This window comes from Agelaius phoeniceus, chromosome Z, assembly GCF_051311805.1.
Source record: "Agelaius phoeniceus isolate bAgePho1 chromosome Z, bAgePho1.hap1, whole genome shotgun sequence".
Classification (NCBI taxonomy): domain Eukaryota; kingdom Metazoa; phylum Chordata; class Aves; order Passeriformes; family Icteridae; genus Agelaius; species Agelaius phoeniceus.
The window spans coordinates 53,172,511-53,191,888 of record NC_135303.1 but is presented as its reverse complement, the minus strand read 5'-3'; the positions used below and the strand labels follow the sequence as shown (position 1 = coordinate 53,191,888).

The following is a 19,378-nucleotide window of genomic DNA, read 5'->3' as shown; positions in this document are numbered from 1 at the left end:
ACTTAATACCATTCAGGAAAACCTTTTCCCTCTTGCATCCCACCACATCTTCAGGAAGGAGCTGGCTGCATTGGCAAACTAGTTCTATGACAATGTTAAAACTACCACATTCCTAATTCCTACATTCTGTCCAGTGTCTCCATTTTAGTTTTACCATTTGAGAAAATACAATATTGAACACCCTGAAGGTTAATTTTTTCCACTTTTCCAGATATTGGATTGAAGGCTTAAATAAGGGGATATAGCTTCAAGTTAATTAAAGGCTGTCATTTGTTGTTGCTAATTTGTAGTAATTGGCTTTGGTTATGTACTGATTAGATAAATGAGAGCACATGTTTAACTAACAGATGATACATTACAGGACTGTTTCCTTTAATTTATCATCAATCATATGGAGCATTTTTTATAACAGGTTTATTTTAGCATTATGCCATTCCAAAATTCTTCTCTCAAGTCTTTTTTCTCCCCTTGTGGCTCCATATGCTGATTGAAAAAACGTTAAAAGGTACCATGGTAACGCTTGCTATGCTTTAAGACATATTGAAGAAAGTTTTCAGACTCCTCAGGCATAACTAAGACATAAAAAAATGCACAATAATGTCAGAAAAATACTCCAGAGATACTGTGCTAGTATCCAGAGATACTATTTTCAGATTTCATACACTTGTTAATTATATATATATTTTACATTAAGAAATTATAATACACAGAGAGTGGGAAAAGTGTCCATTCTGAAAAGAAATTTGGTATTTCACAGATGCAACATATTTAGTGGTTTAAAATACAATTCAAGCGCTCTCAAAGTATGAACAGGCAATTCTGAAGTCTAAGCTTCACTACATAGCATCCAACTACTGACATCAATGATCAATGTCATCAAAAAACAAATGATACATATACAGATTAATTTTGAGGGACAACAGGTTGAAAATTCAAAAGCACCTACTGTTTTTGTCTTTATGAAAGCCCACCTCTGTCATCAAGGACCTGGATGACCAGCTACACTGTTTAGACTCCTGTTGTACCCTTAAAAATCAAACTAACACTTATCTTCACTGGGGGCTCCCTTGCAGCAGCACAGGTTAGTAGCTGATATCAAGCAGCAGAAACAGCATGATCAAGCCAGAGCACTAATCCCACAGGCAGCCTTTCATCTCACAAGAAAAAGCACACATCTAAATCCATACTGTGCTTGCACACTTCTGTGAGATGGAGCCCACGGAGAAAGAACTCCATCTCCTGCGTTCAGGCAGGATAATGAGTCTGACTTCACACATTATTTAATTTTCTTTCAATTGCAAACCCACCCCACACATAATAGTAATATATAATAGCAGTAACACAGCATTTTCCCCATGGGGCTAATTTCAGATTTGTTTTATGCATATGTAAAAAATGGTAGACCTCACAACACAAGGTCTCTGAAATCCTTCCTAAATTAAATGAAATGTTTCCTATCTATCACAACCCAAACTCCAAGCATAACACTATCTACCCAAAGCAGAGTAATTTTTGTAAGCACACTGTGTAAAACTGAGCCAAAATAATAAAGTGACTTCATCTTAAGCAACAATTAATTTACTCAGTGTCCTGAAACACAACCCCCCCTTATTCACATTTTTATTTCTTGCATCTTCCCAAAACAGATTTTTAAGTCCAAAACCAAAGTACATTCTCAAAGCTGTATACATTTTATGCCTTCTTGAAAGAGTACTGTTCCAGAATTATAGCCTTACCCTACTGCAGTTGAAAACCAAGAGCAGTTACAAAACCTAACCCAGTTCTTTCTGCATACAGCTGCACGATTTGATAGTGAAGTTATACTCTACTGGAAAGCTACATATACCAAAGACTTAGCAATAATCTTAATATATCAATTTATAAGGTAATTTATTTACCTTATGTGAGGTAAATAAATAAGATAATTTATGAAGAGCCCAAAAGTGGAAGCCCTGATCAGATTTTTATGAGTACAGCAACTGTTGCAAATCACAGTTCAGTAAAAATGTGTCTGCCATTTCCACACCCACTGTCATTTCCAAGAAGAAAAATTTATGACACATTTTGGCCAGTCCTTGGTCTGTGCCATACAGGAATGGAGAGCCCAGGATGCATTCTGGCAGGCACATCCCACGGGCATAGATGTACACACAGCTCCACAGTGCAGATTCAGTTGAAAATGTGAATCAAGTTTACACATACCCACCCCTCCGCCTGTCAAACGCTTGCACTGCAGTGGTTATGTTACTAAGTACCTCATTCCAGAAGGCATGTAAAAAGACAAATTAACAGTGGTTTTTTGTGTCTTCACAAAGAATCAAGCTATTGTTTCCCACAGCCTTTAATGTTCCATCTAAAATTAAAATCAACATGGCCAACAGCAACTAAAGGGGTTCTTTTTTGGTTTTTTGTTTTTTGGGGGTTTTTTGGGTTTTTTTTGTTTGGTTTGGTTTTTTTTAATAGAGAATTCATGAAATGTGAACTACCAGCAGCATTTTGAGAATCAGTGCATCATATAACCCCTGTCCTGAGCCTGAAGCAAGAGTCATGAGGGTTCTAGCTCTGTGCTGTACAGATGGTAGAATGAGTGGGAGCAGTGGGTCAAAAGTGGCATTGCTGTGCCAGAAATTCAGGTGATTCCAGCATCACAAAAGGGAGGTTGAGTTGGAAAATAGGCTGGGGGAGAAGGGAAACTGAAATGCCTCTAGCTCCCTCTGTAAGCTGGTAGAAAGTTCTTGCAGGGTTTGAATTTATTGTAAAACACAAAAAAAGGAGATATTACAGACATGACAGGTCTAAGATTCAGCTGAAAAAGGTTAGGGAAAAGCACCTGAAAAAGGCCAGGGAAAAGCAAGGACCAGCAGCTCCCTATGGGAAGGAGTGCTGGGAGTCCAGTGTGGTGACACAGACAGCAGGTTTAGGGTCCTGGGCCAGTCACAAGCATGCCTGTGACACAGAGGGAACTGCAGCTCAGGCCAGACCAAGCTTAAAGCAGCTCCTGCAGGCTAGGCTTGACCCATTCTCTTCATGGTGCTCCCTGGGATGGGGGCCTCTTCCCAGCACTGTCACCAGTGGGAAGGGGTCACCAGCAGCTGCACTGACTCAGCCACCATAGCCAAGTCCACCCTAAGGGAGGCATATTCCCATGACTCACAGACCACAATAAAAACACCAGAAAACACCACTGTATACAGGAATGGTTTCCAAATCTGCACTCAGTCCATACTTTGAACCTCTGACTACAAGATTATGCCCCAAAACAAAAGTTTTAAAAAATTATTTTCAAAAAACGGTAGCCCTAAGGCCTAATATTTTGAGTCTGCATGCCTCTCTTAAAGTGGCGACAGGGAGGAACAGCAAGGTGCAGGAGCTGCACTACCAGACTAAGTCAGCAGAAGCTTGCAGTTTGATGTGCCCTAGCATGAGGGAAAGCACACAACATGCATCTAATTTTCAACAGTGAAATGAGATGTAAAAATAATTGAAAAATATTATTAAATAAAACATGTGCTGAAATTCTATTTTTCCCTTACGTCTTAGTCCAAGATCTGCTGAGATGGCTAAAGACTTTTCACTGATTTCAAGCAAGTTCATATGAATAGTTAAGAGGTGGGAAGTGAAAATCCCATTTTTAGCACATCTGCAAGATGGCAAAACAGGATATCCATGACAACACCACTAATATTCCACTAAAAACACGAAAAGGCATTAAGTTTTAATACCTGTAAAGCAAGATGAATCAGTTTGCCTGTTTCTCTTCTGTGAATTGGCTGATTTTTTTCCTTTTATTTTAAAGGTAAGCCTGCAAATGCATGCATGTAATGACTAATTCTCAAATACAGCCAAGGAAAACTTCAGTCAAGGATAGTCTTAGGAAAACTAATAGTTTAGAGCAGAGGCAATCCATTCATTACATAAAGGGATATGTCTGTAAAAACAGGAAAATGTTTCAAGCTAAGCATATTTCCAATATATGCCATGCTTAGAGGTGAAGTTATCTGAAAAAGGCTCATTTCATATCAAATTTTTAAGATGGCCACATGTACACATGTCCTGAATGAAATGCAGAAGTGAATTTGACAAATGTTTTTAGTCTGAGAAGAAGGAAAGACAGATTCGGACAAAGTGTATTTCCAGGCAAGATCTTCTTCCCATCTAAGTTATAACTGGTAAATTATTTTCTGTATAGCTACTGCATGATAAGGTATAATGGAAGGGTTTAACTGATGGATGTTTTTCTTTACATGAATAATTAAAAGGATGATGGAAGGTGGAAGGAAGATGTGTTAAGAACTAAGAAACCAAAAATACTTAATATTTACTTAACTGTGAATTATAAAAGAGGTTTACCTGCCAGAACAAAATCAAAATTTTGTGTTTCCCCTGCAATAGATGACTTTTTAGTATCTAAGATAAAGGAACAGGGGAGTCATGAGGAACACTCAAACTGGACATATATAAGCAGAGAAAAATAAAATAAATACAGAATTAATTTTCAAAATGCAGGATCCAAAATCATGGGAAAGAATTCAAACAGCTACTCAGTGCAAGGCAAATATTTTGAAATAGGTTGAAAATGATCACGGGAGAACAACAAATTAGATGAGTTTCCTTAAATTAAAGCAACACACTGAGTGAAATTCTGGTATAATATATTCCCACAGGAACAGAAAGAATAAGATAACCACAAATTACTAGCAAAATCACTTCAGGAACAGTGCATTTCATACAGCACATGTATATCCCACAGAAAAGTGGTGAGTATTGCTGTGAACTTAAGGAAGCTGTCCATAATACATATAAATCATTTAGCTCCATTCCTTTTATCAGTGATAGGACAACACAGTGCATATCCAAGAAGGATACTTAAAACCCAAAGAGACAAAGAAAGGATTCAGGCTGGGAAAAATACAAAAATATTATTGTATGCAAGCAAAACTAATTGTTCCCAAAGTTTCTGAAAACTAAGTTCTGTTTAACTCCAATTAAATAAAGGCTTGATTAAAAATGTCAGGAGAAACTGACACCAATTAAATGTGTTGCATTTGATCCCAGTTCTACCAGTGGCCTGTTGTGTTGTGTTAAGTTGGTATGTTCCATTCCCCCCTGTTTTGTAATGGTTCTGCCCTGGTTCTCCCTCCCCTCCCCAGTGTCCTGCCAGTCACTCTCCACTCCCACCTTTATTGCTAGAAGCTTCCAGCTGGAGAGCTGAATGATTGGCTCAGGGACTGGGGCCCCTCCTTCGAATTGCTCCTATTGGTGTTTTCCCCATGTCAGTCCTTTGGGTCCCACTCCCCACTGTATCCTTATTGGTCCAGGGACTGGCTCCTCCCTTATATCCTTCACCCTTTAAAAGTTGCTGTAGTCCCTCCCTCCTGGTCTTCTCCTGCTGGTTCCCCTGAGATCCGTTAAAGCCTGGATTACCGCAGTTTGAGTCCGCCCTCTTTATTCCACTAGTTGCAGCTTGGATATGGCTACATCCTGCACAAGGCAATGTCTACAGCTATAACGCTGAGCGTTGGCCTTAGGCGCTGTCCTGAAGCCTAGTTATCGGGACAAGTGCCCTGCTGTGCTGCTAGCGGTGCTGGCAAGCTAGCCAGACATCCAAAGAGGACAACTCTCTCGCAGCCGCACTGCTGCAGTGGTCCAAAACGACCACAGCCCTAGGCCTGACTCATCACTGAAGCTTTGGTGCCACACATAATGGAGAAGCAAAGGGAAAATCTGTCATGTGTGTAGGTGGCTCCTCAAAATGGGGAAACCCTGCTGTTTGACAGGAAGAAATGTTACATTTTTTATGGTAAGACAGTGGGAACTCTGGTCCTTTATGTTCATTTTCAGGCATCTAGATCCTCCTCCCTTACAAACCTTTGTAAATGTTCCCACAGTGTGACACAGGTAACAAGCACAAGAATTGTTATTCTTTGAGATGAAAATGTAGATGTTCCCTGTGCATTATCTTCAAAAATTCTGCTATCATCCACTCTTCTTCAAACAAGAGCACACCTATTAATACTGCCTTAACCAAAACTCACAAGTACTGTCTTTGAAAGAAAAACTTGTCATTTACCATAAGATCAGTGAGCCCTCCAGTGGCTATTTTAAACCTTAAATTGTAACAATAACCATAAGAAAAAATATTTGTATTTATATGGTTTACTCAGATTACACTCGATTTCATTTGTATTTTGTCATCTTTTACCACTTTAACTAAACAACACTTAAGGCAACCTTTATAATACTTGCAAACAGATGTATTTTCAGCTCACAAACACTTTCTTTTACTCCTGTGTATCTACAAAATTTATAAGTGATATATTTTAAACATTTGAGTAACGTCACAGAAGTCAATGAGCAATATTTATGGAAGGGAGGTGGGGAAATATCAATGCAAAATCAAAATCTTAGCCTATAATCCTGTAGGATATATACCCTATCTCTTGGAACTACGAACATCTGGGACAACGAATAAATATTCACAGGCTTTTTCAATGTAAAACCTAGCATGTGCAGATTTAACATAAATAAAAAAATATATAAAGGAATAAAAAAATACATAAAGGAACCTGTTCTTCAGCCATGGACCCCCTTGCAACAAGATACTGTGGAGAGAAGACATTTGGCCCAAAGACAACCTGAACATTCATGAAGCAAGAATCCATATGAGCAAATAAATCCCTTAAGAATCTAGACTAAGCTAGGAATGTGTCATCACAATATTCTTCCAACTCTTACATTGTGCCATTACAGAAGGTAACCACTAGAGAAAGCTGCAAAGTTTGGCTGAAAGTATCTTTTTTCAGGTCTAGCACTGACATATTCCAGTTTAAATAAAACCTTACTTAAAGTATTTAAACACTGTATGAACAATATTCAGTAACTGAAGAACTCTCCACTACAGATTCTTTACCCTAGATCCACTCCAAGACACTGTCATGTTGCCCTCCATGAAAAATCTGAGCAGGACTGTGCCCCATCCTCATTTGACAGAATCTGCTTGATTCTCCAGTTATTATACAGTATCATCCCGAATGTGTTTTATGAGCATTGGTTGCTATGGAAATCATCTGCTAAATTCTGCATTATTGATTTTGTTTAACAGGGGAATTGAATCATAGAACCATTAAGGTTGGAAAAGACTTTCAAGATCATTGAGTCTGACCTTTGACAGAAGCTGATGTTGTCAACTAAACCACAGAACTAAGTGCCATGTCCAGTTGTTTCTCAAACAGCTCCAGGGTTGGTGACTTCACCACCTCCCTGAATTATGATTTTTAAAATTTAACGTTTTAGCTGAGGGTTAGAACCAATTCATATTGAAGTTAGATACACCAATGATAAGTTAATGATTATTAGATGCTTAAGCTAAAGCTAATTGTTATATTATGAGCTTATTTATAGAAGGAAGTGGAGCAAGTGGACCATTATAGGAACATATTGAAACCAGTAGAACAATGCCCAGCACCGGGACTCTGTGTTAATCCATCACAAAGCAAAGGGCCTTTGATTGTGCCAGAGGGTTACAGAGACCTGACAAAGACCTTCCTGACTTCATCCCCAGGACCACTGGGTGGGACTGAATCCGGGACCGAATCCAAGGCCACCAACCCAATTCAAGAGAAGAACTGTGCATGCATGAAGGACTAATAACCTCATTTTAATACAAAGCGGGGATGGGAGGTGCTGGGGTTATGCATATGCATTATTTTGGGAAATAAATAGAAGGCAAAAATCCTTGTGTGGCGTGGTCACGCTGTTTGGGAACAACCCCACCCCTCCCCCGACCCATACTGCCCGCTGGCATAATAAACATACCACTTTCTAACTTTAACTAGTTAGAGAGTCTTTGTCTGTGATTTCTGGTGTTAACAATTCACCCCTGCGCAGAGCATTCCAATGGTTCAATAGCCCTTTTCATGAAGAAATTCTTACTGATGTCCAACATGAACCTCCCTTGGCACACTTGGAGCCTATGTCCTCTTGTCCTGTCACTGGTTGCCTGGGAGGAGAGGCTGACCCTGAGCTAGCTGCACCCTCCTGTCAGGCAGTTCCAGAGAAGAAGAAGGCCTTCCCTGAACCTCCAGGTTAAACACCCCCTGCTCCCTCAGCTGATCCTCACTTGTACTTCAGTCCCTTTATCAGCTCCACTGTCCTTCCCTGAACATGCTCCAGCACCTCAATATCCTTCTTGCAGTGAGGGGCCCAGAAATGAACATACAATTCAAGGTGCAGCCTCACCAGTGCTGAGTACAGGGGACAATCACTGCCCTGGTCCTGCTGGCCACACTATTGCTGATACAGGCCAGGATGCCATTGGCCTTCTTGACAGCCTGGGCACAGCTGGCTCACGTTCAGCCACTGTCAATCAGCACCCCCAGGTTATTTTCCAGTGAGCTGCTTTCCACTCTGATCCCGGCCAGTAGCACTGCCTGGAGCTGTGAAACAAGGATCCATCACTTCACCTCATTGAACCTCATGGAACTGGCCTCTGCCTATCAATCCAGCCTATCCAGATCTCTCTGCAGAGCCTTCCTACCCTCCAGAAGATCAACTGACCTGCCCACTTTGGTGTCATCTAAAACTTACCGAGGGTGCAATCTAAAACTTACAAAAGGGTGCAATCTCCCCATCCAGATCATTGATAAAGATGTTAAATAGGAGATGCACAAATACTGAGACCTGGAGAACCCCACTAAGTGACAGGCCACCAGCTGGGCGTTACTCCATTCACCACCACTCTCTGGGTTCAGTCTTTGCTTTAACTCAGCAAACAGTGCCCTTGTCGAAGCCATGGGCTGCCAGGTTCTCCCGGAGAATACTCTGGGAGACAGTATCAAAGGCTTTGCTGAAGCCCGGTAGACAACATCCACAGCCTTTCCCTCATCCACTGGGCAGATCACCTGGTCATAAAAGGAGATGAGGTTCGTCAAACAGGATTTACCTTTCCTAAACCCACACTGGGTGGGCCCAATCCCCTAGCTGTCCTCTATGTGCTGTGTGATAGCACTCAAGATAATCTGTTTCATAACCTTCCCTGGCCTGTATTCTCTGGATCCTGCTTCCAACCCTTCCTGTAGATGGGCATCACACTGACCAGCCTCAAGGTGTCTGGGGCCTCCCTGGGTAACCAGGACAGAAGATAAATGATGGTGAGTGGCTGGGTGAGCTCCTCCTCCCTTCCCTCAGTACTTGGAGAATCCCATCCAGTCCCACACACTTGTGAGTGTCCAAGGGGCACAGCAGGCCATTGACTGCTTCCTCCTGGACTGCACGGGGTCTGTTCTGCTCCCCATCCCTGTCTGCCAGGGCTGAGCAGGTTCTTATCACTACTTCCACAATAAGATCCATAAAAGCAGAATGAGAGAATTAAATCTCAATGAAATGACACAGATCAACATTAGCCTCCAACCTCTGCAATGATCTGAATTTAGAAATACAGACATTCTGTATTTCTATACTCATCCTGCAAGCTGGGCACTTCTATGACTTGGGAATAATTTATTCAATAATCTATTCAAGAAGACCTTCAAAATGCAATTCTTGAACCAGCATAGGAACTGCATGGAGCATGCATCAAAATTGGCTCTATTTTTCTAGGGAGTTTATCCTCTCTCAGAGGACAACCCTCAGCAATTCAACTGGATTATTTTCAACATTTATATTGTTTTATTCACAGTCAGCTAGAGAAGGATAAGGCCTTCCCTGAACCTCCAGGCTAAACACCCCCAACTCCCTCAGCTGCTCCTCACAGGACTTGTGCTTCAGTCCCTTCATCAGCTCCACTGTCCTTCCCTGAGCATGCTCCAGCACCTCAATATCCTCCTTGCTCAGAGCTGAACACACAATTCAAGGTGTGGCCTCACCAGTGCCGAGTACCAAAATCAAACCATATTATCATCAAACCATAGCATCATTCTTTAGTCTCTCCACAATTTTGTGCAGACCAAAACAAAACAAAAATAATCCATCTTCTGCATCTACTAAGGGAATGTTAATTAGCATACAACTAAACACTTATGATAAAGTCCTTCAAATTAAGTAAGGCAGTAAATCCAAATTTAACTATCTAAATTGAGATAAATTCTGAAGATCAAACCTTCAGAGACAAATATTGTTAAAACTACACATATAAGCAGCCTGAGAGTGCTTTGGGGACAACTAGTGTTGCTGAATACTAGGCAAAAACTATATAAAGCCATCAAATAAAATCAAAAATAGAAAGTTACCTTACTGAGTATAAGAATTAAGTGAGACTTGTTTTCTATGGAGTCATGGTTTGTGGCTCTGCAGTCTCAGAAGGCATGTGTACCAAATGTGAAAAGATATTTACCCCTGAAGCATTTATACAAAGCTTTTTGTCCCGTCTCTATTAGATTCTCTGTCTAGTAAGGTGCAATTTTAATTGTAACATCATGCCCCATCAGAGTTCTTCTGCTCTATTTGCCTGCCTGTTGTCATGAAATCTGCAATAATTTATCAGCATTTGTCTTAAGTTTGAGCCAATAGGTTCAAAAGCTAGTTGAGGATCAAAACTGATGAGAATTACAACTGTGTACACCTTGCTTCCATAAGAAACATTGAAAATATAAAACCATAGATAACAGTTCATCTATATGTGCTATGAATGTGATTCACATTCAAATTACTCAAAAGTTATTAACTGTGTATATGATTATGACTCATGAAGAGAGTACAAAAGGTTCCTTCACTCTGATCTTGCTGTTCTATTCAGAAAAATACTTTCAAGCATCTGACATTAGTGTTTTATAAGGACATGTTTGAAAACTGAAGCACAGTAGAAGTACATAAAACTTTTCTTTTTTAAAATATCTCACAGAACTAAACAGGAAAAGCTGCAGAGACTTTTAATCAGAGACTGCTATGCATAACACAGATGGGAAATTTTTCATCTCCCCCTTCTGACAAAAAGCACAGAAAATATTTCCATATACCATAACTTACATCCTGAACTTTCCATATGCAATAGTTAAGGTGCCCTTGATGGCCTTACATGGGCCTTCATTGCAACACTGCCCACCTATCTCTGTGGAGGGCCTTAGTAACAAGCAAACAGGTTACACAGAGGATTTAAATCTGTTCCTCTCGAGATACACAAAATCACCCCCCACAAAAAAGTTCATAGTCCATCTTTAGCTCTGAAGAGCCTCTATGCTGACTACAGTCATGCTGTTCACATACAGAGTGCAGAATAACAGTGCTCCATTTTATACGTGCTTGTGTTACAGCTACAGGAGGGAGGGGTGCTCAAGAATATTCTCTTTGTGTTCTGCCACTTTATCTTGTGTTTCAACAGCAATGCAATCACAGCTGCTACCCTAATCAGACAGGTCTCTGAGCAGGAGCTTACATTCCAGTTGTGCAGCTCGCTCACATTTCTCCTAACCAACCAATACTCCAAGGCTATGTGGGATACTTTTTAGTCTGTGCTATGGCAAACTTCTTTCATAAATGCTTTAATACATGCCTCCAACATGCTGAGGCAAAAGTATATGATAAAGCTTCTGAGCAGCTTTTTGCTTTAATAAATATGGGTATTTATGGTCTCACTCACTTCCGACCTGGTTCAGAATCTTTGGAGTGAGGATTCAAGTCACCACTTGATAATCTTAATTCCAGAAACTAACTTCTTCAAATATGAAAAAATATAACAATTAAAATTAAAAGGTCATTCTAAAGCACAGGAAGAAAAAAATTACTTTTGTTGTACACTCTATATTTGCCAAAGTTGCAGTGGGAAAGCATGACCGACACAAACATAGAAAGCAGGCCTCAAAGAAAGAGACAGGATGAGTTTGACCTAAAACATTACCGCAGAAAGCATTTTTTTTCGGAAATGTTCTAAGACATTTAAATTATGTACTGGTAGGTGATGTTTCCTTAGGTGTAGACAAAGCTGCCTTGACAAAGTTCAAGCATTTTTGTTCTCTCCAAACTGTACAGAACAGTTTATTTTCTTCTTTGCAATGTGACTGATACAGCCTTTGTGAGTAACAGTATCCTGAAGACAGTGATAAAGAGCCTGTTTCACGCAGTACCACACAGTGTGGCTGAGGCCGGACCTGTGGAGGTCATGGGGTCTGACATCCCTGCTCAAGCAGGGTCACCTACAGCCCATTGTTCAGAATCATGTCCAGATGGCTTTGGAAGGTCTCCAAAGCTGGAGACTCCAGCAGCTCTGTGCCAGTGTCCCATCTGCCTCACAGTAAAAAAGGCTTCCTGATGCTCATAAGGAACATCCCATGTTTCAGTTTGTGCACACTGCCTCTGGGCCTGCCAGTGGGCACCACCTGGTTCTGGTCTTCTTTGCTTCCTGCCTTCAGGTTTTCACACACAGGTTTTCATCTTTGTAGCCCTTCACTGAACTCTCTCCAGCAGCTCCATCTTTCTCTTGCAGTCAGGAGCCCAAAGCTGGGAACCAGCAGAGGCCTCACTTGTGCTCTATGGAGGGGCAGAATGACCTCCCTCAACCTGCTGGCAACACTTGGCCTTATTGCAGCCCAGGGCACTGCTAGCTATCCTTACTGGAAGGACACAGTGCTGGGTCACAGTCAGATCAGTGTTCATCAGAACTCCCTGGTTCCTTTTCTGAAAAGCACATCTCCAGCTGGGGAGTTCCCACCATGTACTGGTGCCTAGTGCCTATGGTTGTTCCTCCACAGGTGCAGGACTTCGCTCTTCACCTTGTTCTACCTGTTCCCCTCAACTTCATGAAGGTCCTCTCAGCCTACTTCTGCAGTTCCTTGACCTGGCAGCACAACCCTATGGTTTCTCAGTTACCCATCCCAGCTAAGTGTCACCTGCAAACTTGTCAGGAGTACACTCTGCCCCACTGTGCAGTCATTAATGAAGATGTTAAAAACTGGGCTCAGGCCCAGTTTTGACCCCTGGGACTTCCTGGTCTCCAAATAGACTTGTGTCATGTGTCACCATCCTCTGGGCCTGGCATTCACCTGAGGTCACTGTCTGCACACCCAGTCCATACATCAAATGCTTCTCTTTCAAGGTAGAGCCTGGAGCCAAAAGCCTTGCTGAAGTTCTGCAAAAAGTGCTCTTTATCAGGTTGGTCAAGAGCATGATGTCTCCTTTCACTTCTGAACGAATTCAAAGGAGAAAGGCTTACACACAGCCTTACATAAAGACCAATTTTCTCTCATGTTCAGTTATGCATGAGATAAGCAGAAAGCTTATAAAAGAAGACATGGAGAGGAAATGTCCTTCATCCACCATCATGGTGGTTTGATCTTTCTTCCTCATTATTACACAGTGATATTCCTAACAGAAATCATTGTGTACATTCTGCCTCAAGTATACAAAAATAACAGTTGTTATTACACTAAAAAACTCCAAACCTGTCTATTTTGAATAACCTAACCAAAACTTCAGAAAACTTGCAGGTGGTTTGTACTTTTACAATTATACTGAAATATATATTCCTTTGTTACATGAATTTCACACATTCAACTATACCAGTCCAAAAACAGACTTCATTTTTCCTGTAAATGGCCTATGCCTAACAAGCTCTAATATGCAGTCAAATTAAGAGAAAATATTACTGCTAGATTATGAGGAGCACTTCTTTTAATGGTTGCACGGTGCGAGACTAGCTTAAACTTTTTTTGTTTAAGGCAAGCTGGAGTGCCAGTAGAAACAATGCTACTAAAAAAATCATACCTATTACCCACGCATGTGTATCAGCAGTCATGCATCACATGGATTTGCTTGGTTTTTTTCCTACATCAGAACTGTTTTCAGACAGATGCATTACATAACCACAGGCAGTACCCACGTTTCTGGCAGCACCAAGGAAGCAGAAACTTCTTTAAAGACTTAGCTCCTTTTTTCTGCAGAGGCCCAGCAAGGAGAGGAGAGAAGAGCACACCACAGGCAGGGGGCATGGAGAGTGAGAGGAATTTAGACATTAATAAACTCTTTACTGCAAGGGCATGAAGCCCTGAAGAGGCTGCCCAGGCCAGCTGTGGGTGCCCCATCCCGGGGGTGTTCACAGCCAGGTATTCAATCTGAGCAACCTGACATGGAGAAAGGTGTCCCTATCTATCCACGGTTTGTGCCTAGAACTATGTGATCCTTCAGGCCCCTTCCAACCACTCCATGGTTCCATGATTCTAAGAAAGCGACCGCGGGATCGCTCTTTTTGGCTTATCTCTCCCACCGTGCTTATCTCATCCCACAGGGCAGAAATAGCACGGCTTATGTGCGGAGCCACAGCACCTCCCAGCAAACCCTGGCAGCCTGCTATGCACGTACTCCCAGGGAAGTATTCCATGGTTTGTTTGTCTGGTTAAGGATGCTTGTAACATCCCTAATGCTGAAACTGCTGTAACTGAAATGCTGTCTGCAGTTCCCACACTGCTCTGGGCACACCTGCACCCCGCGTTTTATCTAGATCACCCTGACCAAACAGGACCGACGGTGCAGCCATTCCCGACAGCTGCGCCCCACGACACCACGGGCTTACAGCAGCTACCCGGCAGCCAGGGGACAGCACCATTTTAAAGTGAACACGACGCTCAGTTAAAAGGACGAAGCCATCACTCTTTCACCACTCTGAAATAAGCAGGCTCCCTGTATACCGGGGACTGGACCGAGCCGAGCCGAGCCCGGCCAAGACGGGAAGGGAAGGGCAAGGCAAGGCAAAGCAAGGCAAAGGAAGGTTGAACCGGGCCGGACCGAGTGGAGCACTGCAAAGCAATGGCGCAGAGCGCCGGGTCCAGCTGCGCATGTGCGACGTGGGCGCAGCGGCCCCACCCCGGCCGCCCCTCCGTAGGCTGGAAGGGCCCACGCCTGCCCCGGCCGCCGCTGGCCAATCAACCGCGCCCACCCCGGCCGCCGCTGGCCAATGAGCCGCGCCCGATCCCCTTCCCCCGCCAGCCCCGCCTCCCCGCTTCGGGCCCGCGCCGCCGCTCTGCCCGACCGCTACCGCCCATTACGTAACGCTCCCCCGCCCGCCTCGGCCGCCGGGGATTGGTTGGGAGCGGCGAGCGCGCGAGTCACGCGGCGGCGGGCTCGGGTGGAGCGCGGCAGCGTGGCACGCGATTGGCCGGCCCCGGCGAGAGCCAATGGGAGCCGAGGCGCTGGATTCAAACGGTGCGGGGCGCGGAAGGGGGCAGTTAGTGCGCGAGGCGTCCGTGAGGGAGCAATCTGAGGCCGCTGCTTGTCCCGCTGCTCGTCCCGCTGCTCCAGCCTGCGCTGCCACCCGCCATGGCTCACAAGCAGATCTACTATTCCGATAAGTACTCTGACGAGCAGTACGAGTACCGGTAAGAAGCTGTAGGAGGGTGCGGAAGGCCAGCTGGAGCGGTTAGGGGGAGCTCGGGCAGGCGCCTCGGTTGAGGTATGCGGGCTGCTCTCAGGGAATGAGGCGGCTCCGCCGGTAGAATAGAGCCGGAGAGGGCGCAAGGCCAGCGGGAAGGGGCTGTGCCCAACCCCTCCGTGGGGGCTTTCCGCATGGCTTTGGACTGGCGGGAAGAAGGGGATGAGTGACCGAATGCTGTTACCGGTTGGCGCAGACCGCTCGGTGAGCGGCCCCCACAAGCCCTGGCACAGGGTGAGGGCTGAGGGGCGATACCCGCTGCGCCAGCTCCGGGGAAGGGGTTATGGCAGAGCCTGGGATGGGGCAGCGTCGTCCCCTTCTGACGGGGAGCTATTGAAGTTTAACTCATCTAGACTTGAAATTGGTATTACAAATACTTTAGAAGTCCAAAGTTCTTATTTTTCAAATAGCTGATATATCAGCCTGTTGCCAGGAGCGCATGTTTCTCTGAGTGTATAGTCATTGGAATCTGAAGGGGTCTAAATCTCATCTAGAAGACAGTTTGGCTCCCAGTTTGCAGTTGCTTTACAGATGTAACATTTGATAGTCGTAAGTGATTTTAAACTGGGTTCTGGGACGGGTTTCATAATCAAATTAATGCCAAAATTCAGTACTCTTGTTTTTTTTATAGGCCAAGTGAGTATTCATAACGTGGTAACTGTCTTTCAGTGCAGATCTCTTCCAATTTTCTAGTGTATAGTACTTTGTGTATGTGTTTAATTATTAAACCTCTACAGACATGTGATGCTGCCACGAGAACTTTCAAAACAAGTGCCAAAATCTCATCTGATGTCTGAAGAAGAGTGGAGACGACTTGGTGTTCAGCAGAGTCTTGGCTGGGTTCACTATATGATCCATGAGCCAGGTGAGCACATCTGAACAGAATTAGGCAAACGAAAAAGTCAAATATCAGACTGGAGATGTTCCTGCCTCTGCCCATAGAAACAGGCTTTTTGTGAGCTCTTAAATAACGTGAGTATGCAGTGACTGAACCAAAATTAATAGAGCAGCATATCTTTAAGTCATAAAGCTGACTTTATGACACCTACTTTTTTGTACAACAACTTAATAGATGCTAGATGTGTAGACAAGGTCCTGTATTAATCCTCTGAAAATTCTAGAGGATAGTTTTAACTCTAGTTGTAGAGCCTCCTGAAAAATCAGTATTTCAGTTAATGGGGTGTGAAGCCCTAAGACCCTTACTAACTAGGATGTTGGTATTGCGGGATCAGCCATTACAGGCTTGTGCCATTGACTAGCCTGACTAAAAAGTAACAGATTGATTGATAAATTGCAGCAGCATGAAGTTCCAAGTTTCTGAAGAATCAGGTGATGAAATTAGCATAGCCTTCCAGTGTTTCCCTTATTTGGGTACCTTTAATATTTTAGACTTTTTTGGATGCATTTAAAATTAAGAAGACTGACTATAATGTGAGCAGGCTCTATTAGCCAAGGTGGATTTTGTTGGTGTTTGATATGTGCCTAACAGGCAGTATCAGCAGTTTGTCAGTCTAAGTTACAGTAACAGTGTTTATCAAGTAGCCTAATGTAAAGAGACATTATAAAATACTCTGAATTTTCCCTCCTGTAAGCATTTGCCTCCTGTAAGGCTCTTAAACTTATGATACTGCCAGCATTGGGTATAAAAATAAAAACTTGACTGTTGTAAGAGTACTGCATGCTTGGTCTGTTAATATTACATGTGGGGCTATACTTAGACTTTCTAATTATTTATTTGAAACTAAGCCTCAACTATTGTTCAAGATTGAAGAAATCACTTTAATCAAGATTTGTACAAACTCACACTTTGTTCAATTTTCTTTCCACAGAACCACATATTCTGCTCTTCAGAAGACCACTTCCAAAGGATGAGCAGAAATAAGCCATGGCCTTTTGAATCTTCTGGAACTATGTATATGAGTGTATATATGTTGGTAGTATTCAGTGAATACTTTAAATTTACAAAACATACATCCAAACCTGTGCATGAGCTGTATTATTCACAGCAACAAAGCTCAGTCAAATGCAATTCCAAGCAGGCTGCTATGATGTTCAAAGAGTGATGAGTTGATCTTTTAATGTTAATGTAAGTGCCTCTCTGACTTAAATTGTGTTGTTTGTGCTGCATGTTCTAATTAGCTCATCACTTTTTTAGTGTTCTGTAACTTTTGCACTCAAATTTTCTGCTGTAGTCTAGTATGTTCAAATCCAGTAGTTCAACTGTTCAGTAGTAAGTAGGCTTAAGAAATAAACTTTTGAAATGTTTTCATAAAACCTCAGTGTCTGGAGTTGTGATTTAATGTTTTTAAGACTGCCCGCTTCAAAAAACAAAACTCATTTGATGAACCTGGTATTACTAAGTATAAACTTAGGGCTGAGTAGTACTCAGTATTTTGAAGAGCTTCTTAGGCTCCTTTGTTCGCCTTTGCCAATACCAGTTGTTTTTTACTCTGAGGTTGTAGCCTGCTCTTCCTGTCTCGCATCCACATTGTCACTGTGCCTTTGTGGGAGGTGGTTTGTATACTGAGTAACTCTCAAGAGTAACGGGTTCATTACAAAGGCTAGTTGCATTATGGTTGTGCACAATTTGGAAGGCCGACAGGGAGGGCCAGTGCACAGGGTGAAGTGTGTGCTCTGCCTCTGTAATGTGAGCTCTCGTGGAGACAGATGGAGTAATCTGGAAAGTCTGGTGAGGAAAAGAAACAGAGCTGTCTGTCTCAAGTGCTGGTCTGGACCAGGCTGGTTAGAGCAGGTCTGTCCAAGTCTGAAGCAAGCACCTTCACTAAGTGAAGACGTGTTTTTCCCTAGAATGTGACCACCGGAGGTCTGGGTGGTTGTCACCGGTGTGTGCCTGCCTGTGTTCCGTGCCGTCCTTTCTCCTATGGCACAGGAGGGGCCGCGCCTGTCGCAGGGCGGCTCGGCCGAGCCCCCGGTGCCGCTCCCGCCCGCACCGGGCCCGCTGCGTCGCGCCGGGAGCGGCCGCGCGCGCGGCCTCGGGAGGGGGGGCGGGGTCGGGGCCGTGGCGTCATCGCGGCGCGCCCTGCGCCGGGCCGGGCGGCGGGAGCGGGGCCGCGCCCCCCGCGCCATGTCGGCCGAGAGGCGGCCGCGCTCGGGCCGCGGCGGCGAGGTAAGGGCGGCGGCGGCACCTGCAGTCCCCTGCCCCTTCCCGGGCTCTTCCCAGCACGGAGTCGCTCTCCAGGAGCCGCCTGGGGGCGGATCGCCTCGGGCCGCACCTCCGTGCCGGTCCCCGCCCCGGGGGCCGCTCGCCAGCCTGGGCCGAGCGCTCCGGGTGCCCTTATGCTTCTCCGGGCAGGGTGACTCCCACCGCTCCTTGGATCAGGCTTTGGTTCAGGACTGGGGGAAGGGTCCTTCTGGAAGGTCAAAACCGGGGGGCAGGGGTCGCTCAGGTTGGAGCACAACGAGTCGCTTCCCACCGTTTGGGATGGGCAGCTCCAGACATTAGCTTCCAGCGAGCTCAGGTGTGGAAACCTTGTCTCATTGAGGGTCTGTTGCAAGGACAGGTGTACATCCCAGACACTGTAAGGCTGGGTGACCAGATTCTAACTAGTAGTGGTAGTGCTACGCACATGGACCTATGACCTAGTCAGGTTCGTTCAGAGTCTTAGTGATGAGGCTACAGTCGCCGTTGCTTCCTGCCATGTGTTTTGATGACATGGCATAGTAAATACTTCGAGTTTCATTTCATTGTCCTTCCATATATACATACCCAGTTTAAGTCGATGGTAATTCAGAACAAATGGAAAGCTTGTCTTGTGTTGTGCTAGAAACAAGAAGGCTATAAAATTATCATTTCAGCCTTAAAATACAGATGTGCACAAAGTCATTATTGTTACATATATACATGTTACGGAGCTTGATTAACAGTAGTGTTAACATATTTATGAATTTTAGTTTGTACTGTTCAAATATGAAGTAAGAATTCATATATTTGCACTTACTGCATTTTATTCTAAGCAGGCTTCTGTCCTTTACATAACTGACTGTTTGTGACCGTTTCATGATGAA

At 43.8% G+C, this 19,378-nt stretch overlaps 2 protein-coding genes across 6 annotated transcripts in view; both read left to right on the top strand.

The window, feature by feature from the left end:
• The first annotated feature begins 14,278 nt into the window (after positions 1–14,278).
• On the top strand, positions 14,279–17,620 carry CKS2 (CDC28 protein kinase regulatory subunit 2). Its single transcript, XM_054652351.2, has 3 exons — positions 14,279–15,299; positions 16,090–16,217; positions 17,182–17,620. Exons 1-3 carry the CDS (start codon positions 15,241–15,243, stop codon positions 17,232–17,234), a joined length of 240 nt encoding a protein of 79 aa, XP_054508326.1. The 5' UTR covers positions 14,279–15,240; the 3' UTR covers positions 17,235–17,620.
• Positions 17,621–18,375: 755 nt separating this feature from the next.
• SECISBP2 (SECIS binding protein 2) overlaps positions 18,376–19,378 on the top strand; it is a 26,311-nt gene continuing 25,308 nt past the window's right edge. For 3 of the 5 annotated variants that reach the window (XM_077171194.1, XM_054651777.2, XM_054651776.2), the window contains exon 1: positions 18,376–18,479. In XM_077171194.1, coding sequence (XP_077027309.1) covers positions 18,438–18,479 — 42 coding nt within the window. In that variant the 5' untranslated portion in view covers positions 18,376–18,437. The remainder of the gene's footprint in view (positions 18,480–19,378) is intronic. The other 2 variants (XM_054651778.2, XM_077171195.1) reach the window with 2 other exon arrangements.

What these genes read in the sequence shown, in the direction of transcription:
- CKS2 (XM_054652351.2), top strand. Translation starts at nt 15,241, where the DNA reads ATGGCTCACAAGCAGATCTACTATTCCGATAAGTACTCTGACGAGCAG. An exon ending in GACGAGCAGTACGAGTACCG is followed by an intron (nt 15,300 to 16,089) that starts GTAAGAAGCTGT and finishes AAACCTCTACAG; the next exon opens with ACATGTGATGCTGCCACGAG. An exon ending in CTATATGATCCATGAGCCAG is followed by an intron (nt 16,218 to 17,181) that starts GTGAGCACATCT and finishes TTCTTTCCACAG; the next exon opens with AACCACATATTCTGCTCTTC.